This window comes from Salvia splendens, chromosome 8, assembly GCF_004379255.2.
Source record: "Salvia splendens isolate huo1 chromosome 8, SspV2, whole genome shotgun sequence".
In the NCBI taxonomy this organism is placed as follows: domain Eukaryota; kingdom Viridiplantae; phylum Streptophyta; class Magnoliopsida; order Lamiales; family Lamiaceae; genus Salvia; species Salvia splendens.
Genome location: NC_056039.1, coordinates 3,413,168 through 3,436,689, shown reverse-complemented (window position 1 = coordinate 3,436,689; position 23,522 = coordinate 3,413,168). Strand labels below are relative to the sequence as shown.

General features: G+C 38.1%; 3 protein-coding genes and 1 long non-coding RNA gene across 10 annotated transcripts in view; 2 read left to right on the top strand and 2 right to left on the bottom strand.

Moving 5' to 3' along the window:
- Positions 1 to 1,381: 1,381 nt before the first annotated feature.
- On the top strand, positions 1,382 to 5,229 carry LOC121743127 (mediator of RNA polymerase II transcription subunit 12-like). The gene is made up of 2 exons (XM_042136317.1): positions 1,382 to 2,944; positions 5,108 to 5,229. The coding sequence occupies exon 1, from the start codon at positions 1,544 to 1,546 to the stop codon at positions 2,930 to 2,932; it is 1,389 nt and encodes a 462-aa protein (XP_041992251.1). The 5' UTR covers positions 1,382 to 1,543; the 3' UTR covers positions 2,933 to 2,944; positions 5,108 to 5,229.
- Positions 5,230 to 9,420: 4,191 nt separating this feature from the next.
- LOC121743065 lies at positions 9,421 to 12,005 on the bottom strand. Of its 2 annotated transcripts, none has more exons than XM_042136247.1 (5): positions 11,801 to 12,005; positions 10,875 to 11,636; positions 10,729 to 10,808; positions 9,931 to 10,195; positions 9,421 to 9,862 (listed from the first exon to the last, which is right to left on the bottom strand). In XM_042136247.1, the coding sequence occupies exons 2-5, from the start codon at positions 11,629 to 11,631 to the stop codon at positions 9,594 to 9,596; spliced, it is 1,371 nt and encodes a 456-aa protein (XP_041992181.1). In that variant the 5' UTR covers positions 11,632 to 11,636; positions 11,801 to 12,005; the 3' UTR covers positions 9,421 to 9,593. The 2 variants fall into 2 exon arrangements, with proteins under 2 accessions (XP_041992181.1, XP_041992180.1); XM_042136246.1 differs by having other exon boundaries at positions 10,875 to 11,669; positions 11,801 to 12,004.
- A 781-nt stretch (positions 12,006 to 12,786) lies between these two features.
- LOC121745045 overlaps positions 12,787 to 23,522 on the top strand; it is a 24,933-nt gene continuing 14,197 nt past the window's right edge. The window contains exons 1-8 of one of the 6 annotated variants that reach the window (XR_006038762.1): positions 12,787 to 12,969; positions 13,328 to 13,387; positions 13,456 to 13,535; positions 14,762 to 14,909; positions 16,090 to 16,188; positions 17,199 to 17,355; positions 17,426 to 17,538; positions 20,824 to 20,883. This is a non-coding gene — a long non-coding RNA (uncharacterized LOC121745045). Of the gene's footprint in view, positions 12,970 to 13,327; positions 13,388 to 13,455; positions 13,536 to 14,761; positions 14,910 to 16,077; positions 16,189 to 17,152; positions 17,356 to 17,425; positions 18,643 to 20,823; positions 20,884 to 23,522 lie in introns of those variants that run through there. The other 5 variants (XR_006038761.1, XR_006038764.1, XR_006038759.1 and 2 more) reach the window with 5 other exon arrangements.
- Positions 14,916 to 23,522, bottom strand: part of LOC121745044 (MADS-box transcription factor 23-like) — a 26,949-nt gene continuing 18,342 nt past the window's right edge. The window contains exons 3-8 of the mRNA XM_042138803.1: positions 19,033 to 19,111; positions 16,757 to 16,818; positions 16,042 to 16,141; positions 15,919 to 15,960; positions 15,761 to 15,844; positions 14,916 to 15,646 (exon numbers count right to left, since the gene is read on the bottom strand). Of these exons, the coding sequence (XP_041994737.1) occupies positions 15,380 to 15,646; positions 15,761 to 15,844; positions 15,919 to 15,960; positions 16,042 to 16,141; positions 16,757 to 16,818; positions 19,033 to 19,111 (634 nt within the window). The 3' untranslated portion in view covers positions 14,916 to 15,379. The remainder of the gene's footprint in view (positions 15,647 to 15,760; positions 15,845 to 15,918; positions 15,961 to 16,041; positions 16,142 to 16,756; positions 16,819 to 19,032; positions 19,112 to 23,522) is intronic.

Here is a 23,522-nt window from a genome sequence, read left to right as displayed (position 1 = left end):
ATTAGGGTGGACAAGTTTTTTTGTGGCCCTGGACAAGTTTTCTTGGCCTTGGCTAAGTTTTTGTGGCTTAGGCTTGGGCATGGTCTTCATATTGTGGACACCTTAAATGGATGTGTATAGTGGAATGAGGGTCCCATGTTGAGGAGATTGAGATGTGTATTTAAAACTACTTCGTATCTATTTTTGGTAGATTCTAAGTGGGACAAACTTTATGAGACTGATTAAAATGATAAAATGGGATAAACTTTGTGGGACAGATGGAGTACTACTAATATTGTACTAGTACTATATAATTTGGGAAATTTGGGATTCACCCTACGAAAAAAAATTCTCTAATCAAGGAATACCAAGGTAGCAATCCTATTTGGTATGTCACATCCATAAAATTTTGACAAATGGAAATATATATTCCAACTAGATATATAAAATAAGAAAACACTCTATAATAAATGTACACCATTTTATTATATGGAAAGTTTATGCATATTCTATATATAATAGACACACTATATATAAACACTAAATAATATATATACCACATAATATATAGTAATTGGAATGACGATCTTTTTTTAATAGTAGTTCTAGTTTATAAAATTTTAAATTTAATTGCTTTATCATGCAACAACCATTTGTCTATTTTGTTTAAGAAGTTTTTTCATGCTGTATTAAAAATGATTAATGTAATAAAATTAGTTTGTTAATCATCTTATTATTATTATATTATTATTTATTTTTATAATTAGTTTTTTAATTATTTTATTTTTAATAAATAAGTTTATAATTTTAACAAAATATAAAATATCCATACAGTTAATATCAACACTAAATAATTATCCATATATTTTATTTAATTAGACACTACATAATCATTTGTATTATTAATTTAATTTATATGGAGCAGTATTTAATGCCAACGAATTTGAAGTTAGTTACACTTTTTATTTGTCTACATTTGCTGTATTTATAAAGAAGAAAAAAGTAATCTCCTAAAAATCTTAGTGTAAGATGACTTAATATAATTAATTTACGTGTAAAATGACTTAGGGAAAAATGATTTAATAATTTTAAATACATGAAATGATGGACCAATAAATATAGTGTATTTATTATGCATAAAATGTGCACAAACTTTCCATATAATAAATGGTATATATTTATAATCAGAATGTTTCCATAATCTATATATCTACTTATAATTAGAGTTATATATATATTTTCATTTATCAAAAGTTTATGAGTGTGACATACCAAAAGATTGTCATCTTGGTGTTGCTTGGGTAGATAATGTGTTGCTTGGGTAGATAATTTTTTCTCCCATCCCACGGCCCATAGTCAAAGCAATTGATATTCTCACCCGCCCTACCCACACAACGCGTCACAGTAAAACTCTGAGGTGCACATACATTTAAATGTATGTGCACCTTAATGTGAAGCTCTTAAACCTTCACTGGTGGAGCAATATTATACACTCGCTAAATCTCTGGAAAGTGGAAACCCTCTCACTCTCCCCTCTCTCATCGATCTCCACTAGAGTGAAGCTATGGAAAATTATGCCTACAATTCCTCCTACCCTGAGTCCGGCAGTTCATCGCCGCGATCCCGAGAAATCGAGTTCGAAAATTCCGCGGCGTGGGAGGATCAGCAGTCGCAGAATTGCAACAAGGTCAAGTTTATGTGCAGTTACGGCGGAAAAGTCCACCCGCGGCCACACGATAACCAGCTCTCCTACATAGGCGGCGAGACGAAGATCCTCTCCGTCGATCGGAACATCAAATTCGCAGCACTGCTCTCCAAGCTGGCCGCGCTCTGCGATTCCGGCGATATCTCGTTTAAGTATCAGTTACCTGGAGAGGAACTGGATGCCTTGATTTCGGTGACGAATGACGATGATTTGGAGCACATGATGCACGAGTACGATCGGTTGTTCAGGATTTCGCCGAAGCCGGCAAGGCTGCGTGTTTTCGTGTTTTCGAACCAGACTCCGAGCCTGAACTCCTCGGCTCGGAGTTTGGGCTCGGAAGAGGCGAAGACGGAGAAAGAGCGGTTCGTGGAAGCGCTGAATTCTGCGCCGCAGCCGTCGGTGCCCGCAGCCGCCCCGCAGCTGCAGCCGCCGCGGAATAGCGTTGATTTTCTGTTCGGATTTGAGAGGGCGAATGCTAATCAGCCGGTGGTGGAGAGAGTTCATGAGTTTGAGGATCCGGCTATGATCGGGTCGGATCCGATCCAGAAACACATTCAGGATTTACAGAGGCTCCGAATCGAGGAACAGCAAGGACTGTACAGAAGGAAGAGCGACGACAACCTCTCCGTCGGATCCGGCGGCGGAGACTACAATAAACAGACGGAGAAGATACCTCAGGCGCCAATCCCCGGCGGTGTTCCTTATTGGACGGAAAAGCAGGCTCCTGCTGGAGTCTATCCGGCGAGCAACATCAGCAAAGAGCAGCAGCAGCAACAACAGCAGCAGGTTTACATGATTCCGGCGCCGGCAAACGCATACCCGGCGCAGATGATGAGGCCAGCCACCGCACCCCTAAATCAAGGCTACTACGCGGTTCAGAGGATGCCGGCGGAGGGATACCGAGAGCAGCAGCAGCAGCAGCAGCCGATGTACAACATGACTCAGCAAGGCGCCGTGCCTCCTCCGGTAATTCAAAGCATGCCGCAGCAGCAGCAGCAGCAGCAGCAGAAGGTAGGGGGATACTCCCAGGGTTACGGGATGGTGAGGCAGGGGACAGCTGGCGGCGTTGGAATGGTGGCGGAAGGAGGATACGCTCCGGTGGCATACGACGGGAGGCAGATGGTCTACTCTGCGCCCGGCGGTGTGATGGCACAGCCGCCGCAGTATCAAGGTGTGGCGACTGATATGAGAGCAGCGGCAGAAACAGGGGCCAAAGCTGCTGCGAAGGCTACGCAAGCGTCTGTGTGATTTAATTTGAGGGTAAGCAAATCAATAATTTCAGTTTATTAATGAAATTTTACGTCTGTCTTTTTTCGTGATTTAGTTATTGAGTTTATGTCACTTGAACTGAATTTCTTAATAACAGTAGTATTTGTTGAACTGCGAATTTACGCCTTGTTCTCTTTGCTGATTTTCTCAACATTTCTGTTTTAGATCTTCTTTTTGTGACCAAAATATTTTGATTTTGGAATATTAGCTCCCAAAGTTTCTACTTTAAGTATAAAGTGGGAAATATAGATAAAGTTTATCAAATAAGAAAACATAGATTATAAAGTGGGAAATATAGATTCGGAAATGAATACAACTCATTTGATTACAAATTTTAGTCGCAAGTTTGTAAAAATAATTCACTAATTTACAGGGAGACAATATCAGCCTCGATTGCGGTAGAATGTCAACTTTCTTTCTCAGTTCTAATAATAGTTTCTCATCAATCGCACTCCAATTTCTAAACAGATTTAAAGTGAAAGAAAAATATTATCGCATATTAAAGCGTTTCTTTCTTTTACTCCAATTTTCAAAATCAATAAAACGTTTCTTTCTCTGTACTAGAAACATATTAGTGGTTCTTTGCCAGAAATTTTATAAGAACAAAATTACAAAGTTCAGAAATTATGAGAAAAAAATTCAAATGATGGAGGAAAAGTGTTTCGCTTTGTATATTTTTCTTATCCATATAAACACTAGAGTTTTGTCAAAAGAATAAATACGATACCCACAAAATTAAAGTGAAATTGTTGTACAAACAAGGTAAAGGAAATTAGGAGTATATAAAATTAGGGAGAGTTTCCTCACAAAAAACAAAATATTTAATATTTGTATTTTATTCTCTCTCTTTTAGTTTCTCTCCAAATATTCTCTCTCCCAGCTTATATTTCTCAATTTGATAGTATAGTAAAAAATATTTTTATTTGAATATCATCTTCAATTGGGGCGCATTACCCTCCTTATCACCCCCAGTATAAAACATAGGTCTAATATAATCCCTTAGATCTATTAATCCAATGGCTTTGATTAAATGTCAGTTGGTACATTATTATATCGTTTTCGTACATTAAAGGGCATAATTGTCAGAAGCTATGATTTACAGCAGTTTTTAAACTACAATTCCATGATTTCAGTCATTCTAATTAAAACTGCATTCTCTCTCTCTCACCACCAATCTTTCGTCTCCCTCGGTTTTCTCTCTTTCAAACCCTAGTATCCCCAATTTCTCTCTTGGTTTAATTAGCTCCGGTGGCGGCGTGAAAGGTAAAGCCCAAAAGCGAGAAATTTTCATCAAATTTCAGTTTAATCTAAATTTTTGGACCTGGAATTTGATTTTTTATGTACATTATTGGATATCAATTTTGATTTGTGTCTGATTGAGAGGTCTATTTGTGCTCTAAATTCATGCTTTTGAAAATTTATGTTGCTCTGCAATTATCGTTCTGATTTGTACAGTTTTTTAGTTTTGTGGATTCGAATGTTGTTCATTCGCATGTGATTGTACATTAGGGAATCTAAAGTCGCGAAATTGGTGAAACCCACTTTGATGTAGTGCTTGAATTCACCCTAAACCATCTTTCTATATGTGATTTCGACTGTAATGTGATGTTGGTGAGTGCTTGTCGCCGATTGAATGTTTTTTTACATCCAGGTCATGTACATTATTCACACAAATTGGAACATTAATTCGGCAATGTACGATTAAGGTTATTTAATATACGAATATCAAACAATCACTGTGAATACTTCTTTGAATTTAATGTACGATTATGATTGTTTGATGTAAATGTCACATTTGTATTAATATAGATTATAATGGGTTTAATGTGTTGCGGAAGTTAAATCCATCCCTAAAGGGTTTAACAATCCATAAGGCTAAGGTATAGTACCGACTCACTAACAAAATCTCGTTGTTCATTATTTTGATATAGACTGCTACATTATACAATCCCAGATATACATTATTTACTTTTGATATACACTGCTACATTGGTGAACTACATTGGTGAACATGTTCTGCACATTACGTTTAGTTGATTATCTACATTATTATTTGATGTATTTTTCTTTGATGTTGCTTATAGTGTAATCTCTCGTACTTTGGTTTGATATTGCTTGTAGTCTAATCTTCTCAATCTCAATATTTTTGAATAGGTTCAAAGCGCTCAAAAGATATTGGTGATGAGGACTTTGGGGAGGACATGCAACTTTTCCCAACCCAAGATACATTATACGTGCATAATTGTACACGACTTCAAAATATCATTCACTGCGACATGATTTAGCTATATATGTACATAAACTATTCATTAATTAAATTACATTAATGTATGGGATTCATACATTCAAATAGTATTTTCATACATTAACATCGACATTAAACTAATTCTTTCGTACATTAAACTAAGTCTTTCGTACATTACAAAACCATATTCGTACATCAAGTTTTGTATGAAACCAAAATTAAAGGATAAAAACAGAAATTATAGGAAAGTGTTGGTATTATGCCCTAGCCAAATGAATTGCTAAACCCTAAGGGAAAAAAGTTATCCCCATGCTCTTGGTGAAGTTTTCGTTAGTCGGTCGGTACTACAACCTAGCCTGATGGATTGCTAAACCCAAAGGGTTTGGATGCAACGTGCTACTAGACATTAAACCAAGCCTTTTGTACATTAAATTAAATAGTTCATACATTACGAAGCCATATTCGTACATCATGATCCGTGTGAAACCAAAAACCCAAAGGATACAAACATAAATTATAGGAAATTGTTGGTAATATGCCCTAGCCAAATAGATTGCTAAACCCTAGGGGAAAGGAGTTATCTCCCTGACCTTGGTGAAGTTCTCGTTAGTCGGTCGATACTACAACCTAGTCAGATGGGATGCTAAACCCAAAGGGTATGGATTCAACGTGCTGAAAGACATCAAACTAATTCTTTTGTACATTAAACTAAGTCGTTCGTACATTTCAAAACCATATTCGTACATCAAGTTCTGTATGAAACCAAAACCAAATGATAAAAACAGAAATTATAGGAAATTGTAGGCAATATGTCTTAGCCAAATGGATTGCTAAACCTTCCGCCCTTGGTAAAGTTTTCTTTAGTCGGTTGGTACTACAACCTAGCCCGATGGATTGCTAAACCCAAAGGGTATGGATTCAACGTGCTGCAAGATATTAAACTAAGCATTTCGTACATTAAACTAAGTCTTTCGTACATTACAAAGTCATATTCGTACATCTAGTTCTGTATGAAACCAAAACCAAAACCAAAACCAAAACCAAAGGATACAAATAGAAATTATATAAGATAATGTACGAAAACGGTATATTGATGTACAACGTCACTTTTAAACATAGCCATCATAAGGACTTGATGTATGGCTAATATAAAGAATTAAAGATGCTGCAAAATAATTAAGTTAATCAACTAATATATTCAAGATTATTATCACCAAATCATGGGAGGCGTGAATTAAGAAAAATAAATTATATTATATATTAACAAAGTTAAAAGGAGTGAATTAAGGAATGCAATTAACCGCTTAAAACTATCACTTCCTAAACTGCCCTTTTTTATATTAAAATAATAATTTTATTATTAATAGGCGCATGAATCTAGGCCATTAGATGAACATAATCATGTGGCTTATATTAGTTTTCCTTTTTGACAGTTTTGTACACATTAATCTGAATACATCCATATATAGAATATATATATATATACAGGGGAGTGTATATATCAATTTATTTACTTCTATCACTGTCGTCCACTATCCACTAACATTATCATTCTCCTTCTCACTCTTACTTTACTAGTTATGTATTAATTTTCGTATCATTTTAAATACACTTTATTTTATGAGATAGATGGAGTAATTATTTGTTTCCTTCTATCCGCGAATAATTGTGTGCAACACAAGAGTTGGTGGTGCCCAAGTCTATGCCGATAACATCATTTCCAGCTGGTATCATGGTGCAACAAAAAAATATTATGCATACCATGACATACACCACAACCAACCATTAATGGCTCATGAAAGCATGGAGTGGAGATATAACTCAATTGACAAATTCTAGGAAAAAGACGCACGACCAATATATACCTAAATGGCCTTGCAAGACCAGCCCACATGTTACTCAATGCCCATGACGGCTTGGTGTTTCCTGACTCCTGTCAATCAAAAGGGCAAAACAAGAATTTAGCAAGCAGAGAGCCGCGGCAGGTGGAAACCATGACATGAAATCTATTAATCTAAGGGAAAATAGGGAAAGATTCATGATACATGGAAAGAATGTGAGTTAACAAAAAATCATGGCTGCAAGTTTGCAAAAATTGCCAAATTTAACTCCTATGTGTAACCAATGGCGGATCCAGGAAATGAAATTCGTGGGGTCGGATGTAGTAAAGAATATTTTTAATATTTCTCAACTCTGATGGCATCCTCTTCGTCTTTGATGCTTTCTCATTTGTTGTCGTCTTCATAAATCTTACTAAAGTAATCAAATTCGCAAATATTATCAGCATCTAAACTGTTCTTTTCATACCTAATACTTCGTCGTGATACATGGATTAGAAATAGCAACTCGCCTTAAATAACCTTGTATCCTTTTTCTACTTCATTGCTAAAGTAATAAGGAGTAGTAAGATAGGACCTTGGGGCGTAGAACAAGGCTCTAAAAAAAAGTAGTAAGATAGGACAAATATAACAGACATTTAAAATTGTTATTTATGATTTGTTTAAATTCCACAAAAATAATATGTTGCATTTCGTAACTAATTAAAATATTATGGAATTATTAAAACAACCATTTAATATTATGAAATCATATATTTTTATTCATTTTAATAAATAAGATAGATATGTATAAAAAATTATCTATCCATTATATGAAAAAAATAGTAATTAAATTTCTAGGTATTAATTTGATACTAGAGGCCATCACAGTTAATTAATTACTTATAAAATAGTTAATTTGAGTGAATTATAAATATTAAAACTATTTTGGTAATTTTGAATATTATAATATGCGTTTAACAAAAGAGATAATAGTCCTATATTAACAAATCAAAAGTTGTGTCCCACAATGAGTATTTTCATTTTTATCGTCTTCGTTCCCTCTTCTCAATCTATTTTCAGTTTTTCACTCTCTGCAACTCAATTTTTCAAATCCCCCATCTCAAATATTAAAATAACTCCTCTATCTGTCTATGAATTTCTCGTCTCGCACACACATGACACCAAGAATCGTGACGGCTCTCTTTCCCGCTCCGATGCACCGGGGGGTCGGCGGCAACTTCAAAGGCCGGAACTAGTGGAGCTCCCCCGGTCTTAGTTGGCCGGCGGTGGGGTCGGCCGACCCCGCCAGACCCCACCTAGATCTGCCGCTGTGTGTAACAGGAATCGTGCTTTTGAGGAAGGAACATGAAATCTTAGGGTTTTTTTTTTTACTTATAATTGAAAAGGAGAAAAAGAAATTGTATATATAAAGTACTCCAAATTAGTAGTAGTACAGTATAATGAAATCAGGCTAATTTAGAAATTTTAAACTGAGATAACTAAAAGAGTAGTATGAAAACATCAAAACAAATAAAAATCCGCGAAAGGAGGCAAGGCAAGTAAACAGCATAATCGACCCTCCTAAAGCTACCACTATGTGCAAATAACACTAAAATCAGGGCCGACGAAAATTCACGGCGGCGGATTGATAGGAGAAGAACCGCGGTAGCCATGAATGATCAACTAGAAGAGCCAAATCGTATTTTGTCAACAAATTCTGCTTGAGTTTATGGCTTAACGAAGATGGAATTAGAGAGCAGCAGGAAAACTGGATTTTCATTTCCAGAACTAGAGCATTTTAATATTGAGATCGTTCAAACTAAGCTAAAACTACAAATTTCAAAACTAGAGAGAAAAATGAATCAATCGAACCAACAACAAAAAAACAAGAGCAAATTGTCTATAAAGTCATGAACTTTCAAAATAGTTTGATTTTTCCCGTAAACTTTAAATGTTGAATGAAAAGTTATGAACTTTACCGGACTGTGTAAATTTCTCGTCCGACCCGATAGATTTCCGACACAATTACTTATCCTACGTGGCGTGCCGGAGGCGTGACTTAGCAAAACTTCGCTAATTCTGATTATTCTCTTCTATCTTTGCAATTTCTGACTCTGGACTTATCACAAACATACAAGTAGCACAAATGAAAATATACAAATCGAATTCAACATACAAATAGACATAAACACACAAATCGAATTTAGCATAAAAGTAGCATTAATTCCACAGTTTGAATTGAATCCTAAATTTGTCATTTGTCAAGTCACGCCTCCGACACGCCACGTAGGATAAGTTTGTGTCGAAAATCTATCGGGTCAGGTCGGATGAGAAATTTATACAGTCTGTAAAAGTACATGATTTTTCGTGCAACATTCAAAGTTCACGGGAAAAACAAACTATTTTGAAAGTTCATGACTTTATAGGCAATTTGCCCACAAAACAATAGCCTTTTTCCATTTAAAATGTAACCTAAATCGTTTTACAAGAGAAACAACACAAATACTTCATTATGAGTTTTAACAAGAAAAGCCTCTGTACAACTGAGTCAAACATCAGTCTAAACTTTGCAGGGCTAAATACGAGTGTACCCTCTTCTCTGTATTGGTTCGCCTCCCACCCCGGTCCGCCTAATGTAAGACTTGTGATTAATGGAAAGACATTTCCTCAAGGTCCGCGTCCTCTGCCACCCCATGATGTGGCTGTAGAGCCCCGGGAAGAGGAAGCAGAGGAGGACCATCACCAACATCATCACGCATATCACCACCACGTTGTAGAATCCATCCTTCAACTCAGGGTCATCCTGGCCCGTCCATGGCACCCCGCCCACGTTCATCCCGAACACTAGAAAACACATCCAATCAACAACACACATGAAATCATTCTCAACTGGTGGATTAAATCTATCATACCTCCAGTTATTATCGAGAGAGGCAAGAATATAATGGAGAGGAAGGACAGGTAGTATAGTTTCTTGTTTATCTGCTCTGATTGCCAACTGTCGAGTCCAGCCTGCAACGCTGAGACCCGGTTAGCTATGAACCTCACGTTCTCCTTGAGGCTCCTTATGAGGGCAATGAGCTCCTCCAACGCGATAATGTCCTCGTACGTGAACCAGTCCTTTGACCCGCACTTCTCCTTCACCCGAGGAAACACTTGCTCACTATGCGCAATCACCTGCAGCTCCACTCCACCCCATCAGAATTCATTGTCAGAAGACACTACATTACAAAAACTACAAGATCAACTCATCAAGAAAAGAGTCAAGTTTCCCAAAATAGTTATTACTATAGCTTATGTAATTTGCCTTGCACTTAACGAGACAATATGCCTTATTGTTACACGATAGATGATAATTAGCATTCTCTTACAAACGAAAGGCTATGTAATGTTCTTGAATCAATCAAGCAAATACATTGTAGTCTTTCAAGTTTCCCAAAATGGTTATTACTAGTGCTTATATAATTAGTCTTGCACTTAACGAGACAATATCCCTTCTCATTACACGATAGATGAAAATTAGCATTCTCCTATAAATGAAAGGCTATGTAATGTTTATGAATCAATCAAGCCAATGCAAGGTAGTCTTTCAAGTTTCCCAAAATGGTTATTACTAGGGCAATTTAATTAGCCTTGCGCTTAATAAGACAATATCCCAATTTTTCAACATTTATCACTCAAACATTGCTTCAAAACACACTTGTTTTTACCTGCAACAGTCTCTGCAGATCAAGATGCATTTTGGGGAACTTCTTGTCATCAATCATCTGCTGCTTCGAGTTGAATCCACCTAAACCAAACCAAACCAAATCAAACAACAAACCTAGCATAAGTTATCACAACAACACACACCTACCTAGGTCTAGCTCAAACTCTACAGAGTCAAGCTCGATCTCGAGCTTGGTCACTGTGTCTTGAAGATGATCAACATGCGTGTCGATTATATGCACAACGAGATTAGACACAGATCTAGGAACCAGATTGTCAGCCTCCTCGGAGTGATTCATAGTGAGCAAGAAATCCAAAACATGCTCCCTAATGACCATAGCCCCCTTACTACTAACACCATCACCACCATAATCAGAGCTCTCCACAGCAGGAATCTCATACAACAGAGACTCGTTAGCAGGGGAGAATCCCAATCTAGGCACCCTCCCTAACGAGACCGTGATCACCGAGTGCTCAGTAACCCTAGCTGCGATCCTGAATGTGAAATTGCTGGAAGGGGGGCCGGGGGAGTTGACGCGGAAGACGAGGGCGCCGTCGACGTTGCCGCAAAAGGGGCCGTTGCTGGCGAGGGAAAGGATGTCTTGGAGCTTCAACGGAGGGCAGAGGACGTCGATTAGGTATTGGGCTAATTGGGAGAGTTTTTGCTTGCCTTTCGGGAGCTCCACGTGGTACCAGCAGAATTCCTTGCCTTTGCCCTCTTTGAGACTCCATTCCTGATTGTAGTAGCTTCCGTCGCCGTCGAAGATGTAGGCCTTCCGCCGCACTGGGTGTTGGGAGGAGTAGAGGTGGTTTTCTTGGTAGCTTCGTGGCTGTGAGGATTCGCTGTCGACGTCCTCTGCGGAAGCTGCGCCGGCGTCGTTTTGTTCGATTTCGTTCATCTCCATTTTTGCTGCCAATCAAATCAACCCCATTTTCGCAATTTCTAACATAACACAGAAGTTCACATTTTTTCAAACAATGATGATGCAATTATCCTAATTTCGTCAAAATCAATATCAACGTCAAATATTATGTCGATTTCTTGAATGAGGAGGGAGAATGCATGTGACTCACCGTAAAAAAGTAGCCTGGGAGGAGGAAAAATTCAATCTTGAAAAGTTCTACCGTCGTCAAATGGCAAAAGCAAGGGGAAAAATGATGGGATGTTGAAGATAATTGTTAGACGGTTTTAAAATAATAAAAATTGAAATGGTGTTATAGTAGAATCATTATGGATAATAGTGACATGAGATGCTTGTGAGGAATTTTGTAACATATTTTCTTCCTAAAAATCTGCAGAATTAAATCTGTGCTGCAAACAAACTATATTGTTCCCTTGCATGCACCATTCAGGGATATACAAATTTTATTGTCATTTGAATACTTCCGAAACCATAATGAACTTGACTTGTCATGGCATTTGACACAAATTTAATGCTTTAGGTGACATGTAAGTTTAATATATACAAATTATTTGAATTTAAGTTTTTCAGAAAATTTTCATTATCAGTTTCATGGAGTATCATTTTATTGGCCTAGTTTTCCGCCATCATCGTTGGATAAAAAAAAGCAAAATTTAAAGAAATAGTATAATACTATCAGATATTAACATCGTACTTATATGTCCTTTGAAGGATGACCTTACACAATAAAAAAAATATGAGTATAACATAATGATTGTAAATTACTGTTATTGTTGAAATAATTACTATGGTAAGTTTTTGTACTATTATGAGTTATTTTCTGCTTGTTTTGACTAAAATAAATAAATTATTGAAGACGAAGTCTGCATATTTGAGTGATATTTCTTTTTTCTCTTATTAAAATTAATTATGTCATTTTTTTCATAAAAATAAAAATAAAAATAAGTTAAATAATAACAATATAAATTAAATAAAAAAGAATATAGTAAAAGAGAGGTTAATATTAATAATTATAAAATCGCCGAGTGGTTGACTCGAGAGGATCACAGAAACACCGGAAGCAGCGAATCCCAAACCGCTTGTTACAGCTATTTAAAAAAACTCGGTACGTAGTTCATGGGGCTAGAAGATATTTTCTTCTCTCTCTTCATCTTTATATGTCTCTCTGTCCACAGTATCAATCATTTCTGCCTAAAGCTTTCTTCTCGATACTTCTCCTTTTATCTGGAAACCGCGATTACGCATCGAGATCTACGTATCGCCATCGCCATCGCCAACAGCAGCTGATTCTCTTTTCCTTTCTTTTTCGCAGCTTCAAAGGTCTTTATTCTCTCTTTGATCGCCTCTACTTTACCTTTCGTGATTTTGTGTTGTTCATATGATTCTGGCGATTTGATCGGATCACATACTTGCCTTTGTACTGCTCTGGCTTTCTTTCTTCTGCCTAGCTTTTGTTGGACGCACATGCATTACATTATGTTGTTTTCAGCTAGTTTTTGTTGTGATAAGTTAATCGCACGTTTTCTTCTATTTTTATGTAGTGGAGTAATATCTATGCGATGTTCTCGTCATAGCAAATGATCCTTTGTTTTTTGTTTTTGTTTGTCTTTAATAGGTGTTTAATTTGTTGAGTATAGTTTCTGGTGTTAATTTAATCTACTTTGTGTTTGATATCCAGCCGATTATGCAAGGGTATGAGGTTTTTGAAGCCAAAGTCTACTGTTCCAGAATCTATCAGGTGAAGAGAGTAGAATATTGATTCTCTTAATTCGTAGTTTTAATTGATGGTTGATTTTATGGTTTCAGTTCTAGGTATTGTTCCTTCCTTGATTCCAAGCTAGCATATAATTATTGAAGCTATGTTGACTGTTTCCACTATACATAAGGTACAATTTACAAATAATTTTTCTTTTGCTTCATGTTTTTGTACATCATAGTTTTGATCATCAATTCACAAGAAACTTTTGTTTTCAAATTTCCACATATCATGATTATGCGTAGTTGTTCAAGTTCTATGAAATTATTGTATGTCATCTGCATATCTGTGTCTTCTGATCGAACTTTACTTGTTTTCAGTTTTCAGTTTTCACCTAGGATTATGCTGTAGGCACTTGATGATTCTAATAACATAACTGGCTAGTTTAAAGGTGTTGACTAAACTATTTCAATAATTATTTATGTTGACTTTCTAATCTTACTCTTCATGTTTGAAGGAGTTTCTTTGAGTTTTTCTTAGCATGTTACGAGTTAAACCTTATACTCCATATATGAAGTAAATAAAATAATACTACTATCTGTTAGCATTGATATTGGCCTTTTTCCTTTGTGTTTATTACCGAAATATATATAATTTGCTTGATGTCTGTTGTTAACTTGTTGTAACAATATACGATTCTAAAAACCTGTAACAGTAAGCTCAGAAGTGTGGTATTTGCATCTACATTTCGTAGTTGTCTGCGTCCTTCAATGTGAGGGAGGTCCTGATATTGGTCCATATCATTGTGGTTACTAGTAGACAATGGAGACAAAATTGCCTCGAGGGTGGTATAGAATGTTGGTGTCTTGGTGATCCATTATAAAACTCATTCATCGCCTATAATTCCTCTTGTTATTGCTTTGGAATATGCACTTGCCCAAGGTTTATTTTGGATGGGAGCCAAAAATTTATACTCTTATATGAACTTAACCCAAATCATTGAAAAACTAGCTTGAAATGAGAGTTATGAGTTCAAAACCATATATATCCGAACAACTACCAGTTGATCTCCTACTTTGGAGTTAAAAATATTATCCTAGCGTCATTCATTTCAGTCACAACCTTGTTATATTTGTCAATGACTTGCAACATGTCAACTTCTGCTCTTTGTTGCACTTATATTTAGATTAAATTGGTGAACAGAGAACTGGTAATAGATACTACTAGTATGTAATCACAGGCTTCTGGTTCTTTACCTCTAATGAGCTTTATATTGCAAGAGTTTTGATATATTACTTGATTGGTTTCCATAATATCAGCTAATGGTCAACTGTCAAGGTCACGAGCAACATAATGTAGCTTGTCTGATTACATTTTTTGAAGGTTTGGTGATGAATCTATTATTTGCCTCTGTAGTGAAGTGATATGCTGATTTGGAAATGAGGTCGATACCACCTGACACTCGGTCTTAGTGACACAAGCTAGAAGAAAGGACCCCATATACTTCATGTCATGAAAAGCATCCATACGTTGCAGAGTGTATAATTAAGAAATGAAATTCATGGTAAGTTGTTAAGTTTGTGCAGGACCTATGGTTTTAGTTTGTTGCTTGCCATTAACGGAAAATAAATTACTTCTAGAAACATGGTTTGATGAACTTGTCCTTTACTTATATCTTCCCCAGTCCCAATAAATGGCGATTTTAATTTTCCGCGTTTACTGAAGCATCAATTTTGGACATTGTCTCCAGTGAGCATTAGTAGGGACTATAGCTGGCGACATCATTTACCACAATATTAGCTTGAGCTAAACTTAAACACTCTTTGCTTCTGCCTTCAGCCATCATTACAATAATCATGAGACTATGTACATAAAAATCTCTAGTCTTCACACATTTAATGAACATGATGACCATCTGTTTCAGATGTTTATTGTCGACCACAAAGTTTCTAATCCATCAGAGCCATTCTCTCTTAGGATTGTAGGATAACTTGACATAAAACTGCTAAACACATCTTCTGTGCTGCCAACGTGTTATTGCTGCAGTTGAAGCCTGTCAATGTTATGGTCATTTGATAAGATTGACAGGTGCTGAAACCATTCGTAGTGGCTAATATATACATGTGGATTAGGGTTAAATAGAGCTAACCCCAAATTCATTGCATCTTTTGGTGCACCATTTGTTTGCTTTTGTGGCTGGCTCAGCTCAAGATTTATAGGTAAAAAAGGATATCCATCACTGATGCTATGTATATTGTGGGTTACCCCGTTTTCTTCACTTGTTCCTCCCGGCCCATGAACCTGTATCAGAATGTGCTTTAATTGACTCATTATACTTCTACAGTTGACTTTCGGGTGTAGTGTTTGTTCATCATACAAGTTAGAGTCTTAGTCTTAGTTGTTGTCTGCCAATACCTTTTTCCGCAATTCCTCATTCTCCTTGACAACAAGATTCATCTTGTTGTGAAGTTCCATATTCTCTTGATGAATGATGTTTCCCTGTAACAAAGATTAATGATGCTATCCCCAATTCTAAACAGAAACTAAAGCTTGTTAATCATCTAAAAGTGGACCTTCTGATTCAAGTCGTTGATTTGAGTAGTCAGAGTTTGCTCCTGCTTGAGATGAATTTATGAAAAAGGGAACTTATTTGAGAATTTGTCCATATAGTTACGCTAGTCATGATTTTCACTTGCCTTTTTCACACGTACACCTTTCAAGCTCGTTTCTAGTTGATTTTCCAGATTTTGGAGGTCTCTGATGTTCATTCCAGCAAGTTCCTCTCCCAAAAACTTCCTGCAACCACAACAGAAGTGGCAACTCATTCAGATGAAAGAAGAGAGGTATAACTATTTTTTAGGAGCCCATGTACCTATTTTAATCCTACAAACTGAATTTCTTTGTACAGATGCCTCTTCTATGTATCTTTTATATCATGGTGCATTTCATGTATACACAGTTGTAATGTATTTTCTGTGTCTCAAGTTTCTATAACAATATGTGCATAGGCATATTCATCTTCTGCGCGTTTACTGCATTTTCTGTCTTGAGTTTATATAACAGGACGCACTTTGCAAAATTATTTATATTGTGACTGCAGTGATACATCATACTACATGCCATGTACAAGGCAACTGCAAAGAATAAACTGCAGATACTTAAAACCCCTGTGCATGGGGTAGTATATATAATATATGTTCTAGAATATCATCTGCCTTTCCATTACCTATAATTACTTGCCTTTATCTCCTTAGGTCTTTTATAGCTCTCCACCAGCAATAACTTAGTTTCAATCAAATTACTATGCATAACTTTGATTGGCAGAGGAATACCAATCAAATTACTATGCATAACTTTGATTGGCAGGAATACCAATCAAATTACCATGCATAACACATCTAGTTGGATTACCTATGGCTTTCTTGCAAATACTGTAGTTGTTGCCTCAAGTTTTCCGCTTCCCTTTGCCATACCTATCCAAAATTGACAAAGCAAAATTAGGCCATACTTACCACCAAGATATCACGGTCTACCAATCAAAATGCTACAGAAATCCAACTACCCTATTGTGAAAATCACATTAGTTGGAGCTATCTTGTTCTGTCATCATAATTTATGCTAGATGAATTTGCTGTACTGTTTGGTTAATATAACAGAAGATTGGCGTTTTTTAGCTTTATCTTGCTTTTCCTATTGAATAGAGTATAATCTTTACATTGTCACTCTGCTAAAAAAGAGGAGTGCAACCTAGCTGGTTTTGGAATGTGGAATTAATTTAAAATCTTAACACCACGACATGGATTTTAGGAAACCACTGTTTCATGTGGATCATGGTGAATTGTGATGTCTGCAGCTAGGAACGGTCTTTCAATGGTGTAGGGGGAAGAAGTAGAAGCCTAGACACTCAATATGGTAAAGCTTCTTCTGGATGGGGGTAGTAACATCTGAAGAGGTTCATTCATTAATCATGAGAATGTGCTTCTAATGCTTGAATAGGGCAATAACTGCAGGTAAATAGTCTTTAACCTGAGAACTAGGATCTGAACTTCTGAATATGGCTTGGTTGTATGGTGAATTCAGGTAAGCAGGTGTGTTGATTGTAAGTCTGTAGAAGGCGAAACTGATGACTAGCTTCGGTGATGCAGTTTCAGATTCTCAGTATATCTAATTACTGCCAGGTTTCAGACTTTCAGGTCAGATTCTCATAATATGATTTCCTTCCTCGAACTCGAGATCACCATGTTTGCTTAATATGAATGACCTAGCTCTTTAGAAGCAGCCACATTCAGAAATAGCACACTTAATTATAATATCTCCCACTCTAAATTATAATATATCTACCACTTTAGATTGGCCATGTAGTAGTGGAGTTTGATCTGTAAACCTCTTTCTATTACAAATAAGTTCTTAACTCAAGGCGAGCTAAATGTGAGAGCACACTTAATGTAAGGAGTAGCAACCTATTCAGTGTTCTAAAAGCATGTTAAACATTTACACTAAAATATGGCATATGAACTTTAAACATAATGCACCCTTTGATCTATAGAATTTAGCATCCTAAATCCTAATCAACAAACTAAGTAGAACTGTAGAACTATGTAATAGCTACATCTGAATTATTGATCAAAACTTCTCACATGTATGTAGCCAGTTGAAAGAGTGCATAAAGTTGATAAAATATAAACAAAATCACATATGTTAGTCTTGTTTGATGGTTAGGGTCCATATAATATTATCTGAGTCTACATCTAGTAGCATTTTTGTTGTTTTGATGGTCTTGCTTGTGTTTGAATTCAAATTGAGATGTGATGGCACACCGTCAGCATTTTACATGTATGTGCTAACTCTGCATTGCATTTGCCGTGGAGCATTTGTAGAATTTAAACTTCATGATTTGTTATTCAAATTTTGAACGATGATATTGGGTAGACTATAATTTTGTGATTTTAAAAATGATTAGCCCAAAATATTAACAAACTGATGTGTTTTTTAGTTAGCTTATTATGAGCTTTTCTGAATCTGAAAATACAAAAATACAGGTATGCACACATACACAAATTTAAGTATAGTACTAGAATACTACTACGTTTTATAGTCTAATTCTAATGATGTTATGTGAGCTAAGAAGTACAATAACAAATTTGAGATACAAGTCCCCTGCAAGTGTGTTGACGAAAAACTTAGTTTACTGGTAAGATGTGTTTCTCCTTCAATTAATTAATGAGATTTGAGTAACGATGATAAATGGATTATTATTATTATTATTATTATTATTATTATTATTATTATTCCTTTTATTACAACTAACTCATGTATATTATTTTTCCTAAGAATTCAGATCTAATTTGGTTACGTGGATCGGTGGATGGATAAATATGATATGTGCGCTTTTATATCATCTAAACTAGGATTACTTTATGTTTTGTTTCCATTTAATCAACTAAACTTGATTACAAAATTTAATTAATAAATTTTGCATGTAATGTGACTCCTACGACAAACAGAATATTTGCTCTCTTCGCTTTATAACACCTTTGATTTGTGGATCATCTCTCTCACTAAAATGATCAATTCCAAAAGCAAGAGTATTAAATAAAGAAGTTATTGAAAGTGGGTGCACATTTAAATATATTTGGCAATAATATTTCCACATCCAGAATTAGATAGGGATACTTGATATAGATTACCTTTATCTCTGAAGTAGGATTCATCAGATTGTAATTCTCCTCCTTGACTTTGTTGTATCGGCCAATTACAGATTTCATGCTGCTCGAATTTTGAAAATATCTTGATTATCAGTGTATGATGATTTAGCGAATTTTTGATGGGAATAAATGCAAGTAATAAATGAAGATCACAACACTGAAAATTACGTGGTTCGATTTACTGAGGTAAATCTACGTCCACGGGAAGAATAGAGGGCAAATTTGTATTGCTTGATCTAGCTTACAGATTACAATACTGATTTGCTATATGAGATTCAGGATCTAGAGAACTTAACCCTGGTCTATCTGATCTAAGTTCTATTTATACATTCGAACTAAGATCGTGGTTTGCAGCCCTGGTAGGGGGGTTGATAACTGCTTAATACCACTAAATAGATCGTGGGTGTAATGGAGGTCGTGGAGATCCTGCATGGGTCCACTATCTCCTTGTTCGGTCGAATACTGAGACCGAACTGCTGAACTTTGCCGATCAGCTTTTGCCGATCTGAGAGTTGAGCTCGATTGGTCGGCTTTTACCGAGCTATAGGCTGTGACCGAACTCTTTGGTTGTGCCGAACTGATACTCTTTCTTGGGTTTTGGGCTGATGGGCCGTCACTGCTATTGGGCTCGCAATTATTGTTTAGTTGTTTAGTTCGTATCCCATCACCACCCCCCCCCGAAAAGCGAAGTGAATCACTTCAGCATTTTGGATAAGTGTAAGGGGGAGGCTGACGTCAGGGGACGTGCTCTGCACGTGTCTGCATTAAATGTGACAGCAAATCCGGCCAGAGAATCCAGAAAAAGTGGGATTTGAAACGGTGCGACGAATTTGAAACGCCTCTGCGAATCTGATAAATATTTCCTTTCTTCATCATTGGAACACTTTTGCGATTATTTCTTCTGCATTCTCTCTCTTTTTCGTAAAATTTTCTTCCGCTTCTTCAAGAATTTCTTCAGAGACTTTCGACCATCAAAGAGTAAGAATCATGTCTTCTTCTTCTGAAACTGTTTCTGAATCAGGTAGTGGTAGGAAGGGGGGTAAGGGATCTTCTGGCCGGAAAAAGTCCGGGGAGAAGACGGTAGAATATTTTCACAGCATTTTGAGTAAGGATACTGTGATATCCTTACACAGAAAATATTTTCTTCCTGGGGGGTTAGTGGTGATTCCCGACGACATTCATAGGGCTAACTCGCCGCCGGAGGGTTATGCCACCGTTTACGAAGCCTGCTTAGAATGCGGGCTTCGTTTCCCTCTTCCCCCCGCCTTTGTAGAGCTTCTTGATTTTTTCCAACTTCCTTTAGGTCAGGTGACTCCAAATTCTTGGAGGCACTTATCGGCCTTTGCTGCCGAGCTGCGTAGACTAGAAAAGGATCTGTCTCTGAGGGCAATCCTTAATTTCTTTCAGTTTAAGAGAAAGGGATCCTGGTTTTACTTGATCCCTTTACAGCCCTTTAGAGCCTTCTGTAAAACCAAATGGCCGATGTGGAAAAATCGCTTCTTTTTTTACAATAGGACAGCGGCTCCGGACTTTTCCTGGAGAGGGCCGAAGTCCGTAATTCCTCATCCTCGGGTAGAACCGTTGGACGAGCTCGAGGGCGGGCTCAATAAGATTCCCATGATTAGGAAACAGTATTTGGAATCTGAGCTCGTCAAGGGTGACTTCGTGTTCGACTCCTCGTCTTCGGACGAAGAGACTGAGGGTGAGGATTTCTTTTTTATGCTTTACTGCTTTAGCGGCGAAAACTAACTTTGTTTTCTTGCTTTTTGGCAGTGAACATGCTAAGCAAGCTTGGTCGCAAATCCTCCGAATCAAAGGAGCCGGAGAAACAGAAAACCACCAGCTCGGCGTCTGATGCCGAGAAGAATCCGAAGAGGCAGAAGACCTCTTCGAGTCAGTCTTCGGATCCAAAAAAGCCGGGATCGACCTCGGCAAGGGGGAAGGCGAAGACTCAGAAACCCCCAAAAGCGCCAGAGAGAGACATTGTCCAGGGGGGTTATGGATCAGGAGTGGTTACGGCCACTTCGGAACATATCTCTGAGCCCTTTTTATGGCCAAAGGACTTTGTAGAGGTGAATTTTCTTCTTGATTTTCTGGCTTTGCTTCTTTCCTATATTTTTTTTGTGGCCCCTCTGTTGACTTTTTCCTTTTTCCATTTTCAGAGGAACAATATGCTCTGCAAACTCGTCACAGTTGAACTCTCTAAAGCGTCCAGCGATTATGATGAGATGCAGAGGAATTTGAATGCTGCTCGTCACCAGGCCGAACAGGCTCGGGCAGACTTTGAGAGGGCAAGGGCCGCTATGATCTCGGCTCAGGATGAAGCCCAGCGTGCCAAAGACCAGCTCATCATCCAGAGAGAGCGGTCGAAACAGAGGGAGGCGGCTGCCGTGGTTGCTCAGGGGGAGGCTCTCCGTGTTTACACGGAGAAACTCTTTTTGAGCAATCAATTTTCGGCCCTTATCGGTGATCTGCTGAAATTGATGACCGATAATGTTGAGCAGGAACCCGAAGTCGTCTTGCCGCTGTATGGCCGAGAGATTGCAGCGCGTCTCCAGAGTCTGCCGCTCCTTGAGGAGCTTGCGTCTTCATCGGTCCTGCTTTCTGCTGAACGAGTCCGTAATTGCCGTGCTGACCGTGACGAGAACATGGAGGCCATCTTTGCCTCCTTGGGGCCTGTTTCACCCGCTTCAATTTTCAAAGAAGAGGGTGAGCAGGAAAATGAGGCCGGCAAGGAGACCGAGCAGAAGGATCAGCAGACCGGCGACGGGCACGCCGAGCAAGAGGTGCAGCAGATCGGCGATGGTGGCGCCGAGCAGGAGGGAGGGAGGAGGGAGGCTGAGGCTGAGACCGAGGTCGACAAGGAGAAAGAAGCTGAAACCCACAGGGAAGCCGGAGACGAAACTGGCGGAGTATGATTTCGTCTCCCTTCTCTTAGTTTAGTTTCTTTCTTTCTATTTGTAAAATGGCCTTGAAGCCCTCCTTGTGTAAATTTTTTCTTGTGAATGAAAAAAATTCTTCTTTCTACACTCGTGTCTTCCTTATAGCTTTTCTTAATCTCTTTTACTCCTATTGTGGTTTACTGCCTGCTCGGTAAACTGAAATGCCGAACTGACATAGCTGCTTCGTATTCTTAACTCTAAGGAGCTGGAGGTACTTCACTGGAAGCGGCTATACTATTTGGCTTTAAATGAAGCTGAGAAAAAAGCTATAGATGACCAGATGAAGTATGATGAACTCTTGGCTCGTTTAGTGGAGCTGGAGTCCAACAATAAGGATTTAGAGTGCATAAAGAAAGATCTGGAGGCCGAGCTGAATACTGTCATCGCTGAGAGGACTGCATATGAAGATTTCATCTGCGGGCGCGGGGGAATGACTATATCTGAAGTTCAGAATCAAGTTGATGAACTGTGGGAGAAGCTTCAGGCCATCCACAACGCTGTCTCTATACCGTCTCTTAAACTGTCTCTTAACTACTATTTGAGCACTATTTGAGGGCCCCACTGTCCTTTTTTCCTCCATCTCTTAACTAAGAGACGGAGGCTGCAACGCTCCGTCTCTTAACCGTCTCTATACCGTCTCTTAATTACTATTCATTCAATTTAATTTATAATTTTTTTTAAAACCCAATTCAATTTAAACAAACACACTTTATTAAAATTAAAACAATATTACAACTTAACATTAAAAAAGCGAAGACATAATTAAAATTCTAAAAAAATAAAAATGACATAATTTAATATTCTCCGCCAAAGTTTTCCCAAATGTGCTCAATTAGATCCTCTTGGAGTTGGGTGTGGGCGCTAGAGTCGCGTGTCCTTGCCCGAATAGCCAACCGTTCTTGTATAGATGGATGCGCTCCACTTCGCGGCGGACTACTTGCAGTTGAGCTTCCGGGGGATTCGGGGTCGAACCAATTTCCGGCATCGGGTCCTTCGTCTCGGACAATCATGTTGTGCAAGATTATGCACGTATACATGATGTCGACCATGCTCTCCATGAACCACGAACGAGCCGGGGCTTTGATGATGTTGAAGCGCGCTTGGAGAACCCCGAACGCCCTCTCCACATCCTTGCGCGCAGCCTCCTGCTTCTGCGCAAAAAGAGCCTGCTTTGGGTTCGCTGGCCTGCCGCACGTCTTCACGAAGGTCGGCCACTTCGGGTAGATGCCGTCGGCGAGATAGTACCCCATTTTATACCGTCGGTTGTTGGCGACGAAGTTGATGGCCGGCGCTTTACCATCCAAAACTTCGGTAAAGAGGTCGGACTGTTGGAGCACGTTTACGTCGTTGTTCGAGCCAGGGACCCCGAAGTACGCGTGCCAGATCCAAAGTCGGTAGTCGGCAACGGCCTCGAGTACAACGGTTGGGTGGGTGCCTTTGTGGCCGCTCGTGTAGGAACCCCTCCAAGCCACCGGGCAATTCTTCCATTGCCAGTGCATGCAATCGACACTGCCAAGCATCCCGGGGAAT